Source organism: Procambarus clarkii, chromosome 10 (assembly GCF_040958095.1).
Source record: "Procambarus clarkii isolate CNS0578487 chromosome 10, FALCON_Pclarkii_2.0, whole genome shotgun sequence".
NCBI lineage: Eukaryota > Metazoa > Arthropoda > Malacostraca > Decapoda > Cambaridae > Procambarus > Procambarus clarkii.
The window spans coordinates 38,359,583-38,364,669 of record NC_091159.1 but is presented as its reverse complement, the minus strand read 5'-3'; the positions used below and the strand labels follow the sequence as shown (position 1 = coordinate 38,364,669).

Sequence of the window (5,087 nt, the reverse complement as noted above, 5' to 3'; positions counted from 1 at the left end):
ACACAGATGCCGAAGAAATATAAGAAAATTCACCTTCGCAAATAGAGTGGTAGACGGTTGGAACAAGTTAAGGGAGAAGGTGGTGGAGGCCAAGACCGTCAGTAGTTTCAAAGCGTTATATGACAAAGAGTACTGGGAAGACGGGACACCACGAGCGTAGCTCTCATCCTGTAACTACACTTAGGTAATTACACTTAGGTAATTACACACACACACACACACACATGTGTGTGTGTTGATTGATAGGGTAGATAAAGACAGTCTATTTAACACAAGGGGAACACGCACAAGGGGACACAGGTGGAAACTGAGTGCCCAAATGAGCCACAGAGATATTAGAAAGAACTTTTTTAGTGTCAGAGTGGTTGACAAATGGAATGCATTAGGAAGTGATGTGGTGGAGGCTGACTCCATACACAGTTTCAAGTGTAGATATGACGGAGCCCGATAGGCTCATGAATCTGTACACCTGTTGATTGACGGTTGAGAGGCGGGACCAAGGAGCCAGAGCTCAACCCCTGCAAACACAACTAGGTGAGTACACACACACACACACACACACACCACACACACACACCACACACACACACGACACACACACACACACACACACACACACACACACACACACACACACACACACACACACACACACACACACACACACACCACACACACACACACACACACACACACACACACACACACACACACACACACACCACACACACACACACACACACACACACACACACACACACACACATACACACACACACACCACACACACACACACACACACACCACACACACACACACACACACACACACACACACACACACACACACACACACACCACACACACACACACACACACACACACACACACACACACACACACACACACACACACACACACACACACACACACACACACACGGGATGTCATAACGTCCGACACCTCCAGCTTGGTGACCATATACGGCGTGGCAGGGCCCGGGGGCCTGGGAATGAATGCGTCATGCGTCCTCTGCTGTTGGCGGCTGTGTTGACACCCTTGTTATTGACGGTAATGTCCCTATCATGGCTGGCTTCTTCTCTTGCTGGCTCTCTCTCCCATGTTGGTACTCCTCTTTATAATGTTGACACTCCTGTTTATAATGTTGGTACTCCTCTTTATAATGTTGGTACTCCTGTTTATAATGTTGACACTCCTGTTTATAATGTTGGTACTCCTCTTTATAATGTTGGCACTCCTCTTTATAATGTTGGTAGTCCTGTTTCCAATGCTGGTACTCCTCTTTCTAATGTTGGCACTCCTCTTTATAATGTTGGTAGTCCTGTTTCTAATGCTGGTAGTCCTCTTTCTAATGTTGGTAGTCCTGTTTCTAATGGTGGTAGTCCTGTTTCTAATGTTGGTACTCCTGTTTATAATGTTGGTAGTCCTGTTTATAATGCTGGTAGTCCTGTTTCTAATGTTGGTACTCCTGTTTATAATGTTGGTAGTCCTGTTTCTAATGCTGGTAGTCCTGTTTCTAATGCTGGCACTCCTGTTTCTAATGCTGGTAGTCCTGTTTCTAATGCTGGTACTCCTGTTTCTAATGCTGGTAGTCCTGTTTATAATGCTGGTAGTCCTGTTTCTAATGTTGGTACTCCTGTTTATAATGTTGGTACTCCTGTTTATAATGTTGGTAGTCCTGTTTCTAATGCTGGTACTCCTGTTTCTAATGCTGGTACTCCTGTTTCTAATGCTGGTAGTCCTGTTTATAATGCTGGTAGTCCTGTTTATAAAGTTGGTACTCCTGTTTATAATGCTGATAGTCCTGTTTATAATGCTGGCAGTCCTGTTTATAATGTTGGTACTCCTGTTTATAATGCTGATAGTCCTGTTTATAATGCTGGTAGTCCTGTTTATAATGCTGGTAATCCTGTTTAATTGACTCCTGTCAGCAGGCTGAGACCTTCCCCACTCTACGCTACTAGTTCTTCTGAGACACGAACCGCCAACAGGTTTACAACCAGGTCGCCAATTACTGCTGGTGGGCGAGGGGCGAAGAGTTAAGGATGGCGGGCAGTATAGAGCCTTCGGAGCCCCGGGCACCACCTCCACCACGAGTGACGACTGGCTATACCCATTTATATACTGTGAATATATATATATTATATATCACTTAGCAACTATATGACCCGAGGAGGGTTCGAACCTGCATTACCAGGGCTCACCCCCCTGGTGTTGACAGTACAGGCTGTGGGGAACACCACCAGGCTGTGGGGAACACCACCAGGCTGTGGGGAACACCACCAGGCTGTGAGGAACACCACCAGGCTGTGGGGAACACCACCAGGCTGTGAGGAACACCACCAGGCTGTGAGGGACACCACCAGGCTGTGAGGGACACCACCAGGCTGTGGGGAACACCACCAGGCTGTGAGGAACACAACCAGGCTGTGAGGAACACCACCAGGCTGTGGGGAACACCACCAGGCTGTGAGGAACACCACCAGGCTGTGAGGGACACCACCAGGCTGTGAGGGACACCACCAGGCTGTGAGGGCCTCACCAGGCTGTGAGGGACACCACCAGGCTGTGAGGAACACCACCAGGCTGTGAGGGCCTCACCAGGCTGTGGGGAACACCACCAGGATGTGAGGGCCTCACCAGGCTGTGGGGAACACCACCAGGCTGTGAGGGCCTCACCAGGCTGTGAGGAACACCACCAGGCTGTGAGGAACACCACCAGGCTGTGAGGAACACCACCAGGCTGTGAGGAACACCACCAGGCTGTGAGGAACACCACCAGGCTGTGAGGGACACCACCAGGCTGTGGGGAACACCACCAGGCTGTGAGGGCCTCACCAGGCTGTGAGGAACACCACCAGGCTGTGAGGAACACCACCAGGCTGTGAGGGACACCACCAGGCTGTGAGGAACACCACCAGGCTGTGAGGGACACCACCAGGCTGTGAGGGCCTCACCAGGCTGTGAGGGACACCACCAGGCTGTGAGGAACACCACCAGGCTGTGAGGGACACCACCAGGCTGTGAGGAACACCACCAGGCTGTGAGGGACACCACCAGGCTGTGAGGGCCTCACCAGGCTGTGAGGAACACCACCAGGCTGTGAGGGACACCACCAGGCTGTGAGGGCCTCACCAGGCTGTGAGGGACACCACCAGGCTGTGAGGAACACCACCAGGCTGTGGGGAACACCACCAGGCTGTGGGGAACACCACCAGGCTGTGGGGAACACCACCAGGCTGTGAGGAACACCACCAGGCTGTGAGGGCCTCACCAGGCTGTGAGGGACACCACCAGGCTGTGGGGAACACCACCAGGCTGTGAGGGCCTCACCAGGCTGTGAGGAACACCACCAGGCTGTGAGGAACACCACCAGGCTGTGAGGGACACCACCAGGCTGTGAGGAACACCACCAGGCTGTGAGGGACACCACCAGGCTGTGAGGGCCTCACCAGGCTGTGAGGGACACCACCAGGCTGTGGGGAACACCACCAGGCTGTGAGGGCCTCACCAGGCTGTGAGGAACACCACCAGGCTGTGAGGGACACCACCAGGCTGTGAGGGCCTCACCAGGCTGTGAGGGACACCACCAGGCTGTGAGGAACACCACCAGGCTGTGAGGGCCTCACCAGGCTGTGGGGAACACCACCAGGCTGTGAGGGCCTCACCAGGCTGTGAGGGCCTCACCAGGCTGTGGGGAACACCACCAGGCTGTGAGGGCCTCACCAGGCTGTGGGGAACACCACCAGGCTGTGAGGGCCTCACCAGGCTGTGAGGAACACCACCAGGCTGTGGGGAACACCACCAGGCTGTGAGGAACACCAGCAGGCTGTGAGGAACACCACCAGGCTGTGGGGAACACCACCAGGCTGTGAGGGCCTCACCAGGCTGTGAGGGCCTCACCAGGCTGTGAGGAACACCACCAGGCTGTGGGGAACACCACCAGGCTGTGGGGAACACCACCAGGCTGTGAGGAACACCACCAGGCTGTGGGGAACACCACCAGGCTGTGAGGAACACCACCAGGCTGTGGGGAACACCACCAGGCTGTGAGGAACACCACCAGGCTGTGGGGAACACCACCAGGCTGTGAGGAACACCACCAGGCTGTGAGGAACACCACCAGGCTGTGAGGAACACCACCAGGCTGTGGGGAACACCACCAGGCTGTGAGGAACACCACCAGGCTGTGAGGAACACCACCAGGCTGTGGGGAACACCACCAGGCTGTGGGGAACACCACCAGGCTGTGGGGAACACCACCAGGCTGTGAGGAACACCACCAGGCTGTGAGGAACACCACCAGGCTGTGAGGAACACCACCAGGCTGTGGGGAACACCACCAGGCTGTGAGGAACATCACCAGGCTGTGGGGAACACCACCAGGCTGTGAGGAACACCACCAGGCTGTGGGGAACACCACCAGGCTGTGAGGAACACCACCAGGCTGTGAGGAACACCACCAGGCTGTGGGGAACACCACCAGGCTGTGAGGAACACCACCAGGTTGTGAGGAACACCACCAGGCTGTGAGGAACACCACCAGGCTGTGGGGAACACCACCAGGCTGTGGGGAACACCACCAGGCTGTGAGGAACACCACCAGGCTGTGGGGAACATCACCAGGCTGTGAGGAACACCACCAGGCTGTGGGGAACACCACCAGGCTGTGGGGAACACCACCAGGCTGTGAGGAACACCACCAGGCTGTGAGGAACACCACCAGGCTGTGAGGAACACCACCAGGCTGTGGGGAACACCACCAGGCTGTGAGGAACACCACCAGGCTGTGGGGAACACCACCAGGCTGTGAGGAACACCACCAGGCTGTGGGGAACATCACCAGGCTGTGAGGAACACCACCAGGCTGTGGGGAACACCACCAGGCTGTGGGGAACACCACCAGGCTGTGAGGAACACCACCAGGCTGTGAGGAACACCACCAGGCTGTGAGGAACACCACCAGGCTGTGGGGAACACCACCAGGCTGTGAGGAACACCACCAGGCTGTGGGGAACACCACCAGGCTGTGAGGAACACCACCAGGCTGTGGGGAACACCACCAGG

General features: G+C 55.4%; 1 protein-coding gene across 1 annotated transcript; it reads left to right on the top strand.

The window, feature by feature from the left end:
- Positions 1-1,022: 1,022 nt before the first annotated feature.
- LOC138363309 (DNA-directed RNA polymerase II subunit RPB1-like) lies at positions 1,023-1,937 on the top strand. The gene has a single exon (XM_069322326.1). The coding sequence runs from the start codon at positions 1,023-1,025 to the stop codon at positions 1,935-1,937; it is 915 nt and encodes a 304-aa protein (XP_069178427.1).
- The last annotated feature ends 3,150 nt before the right edge of the window (positions 1,938-5,087 follow it).

Bases quoted from the DNA above. Each gene is read 5' to 3' on its own strand.
- LOC138363309 (XM_069322326.1), top strand. From the start codon at position 1,023: ATGCGTCCTCTGCTGTTGGCGGCTGTGTTGACACCCTTGTTATTGACG.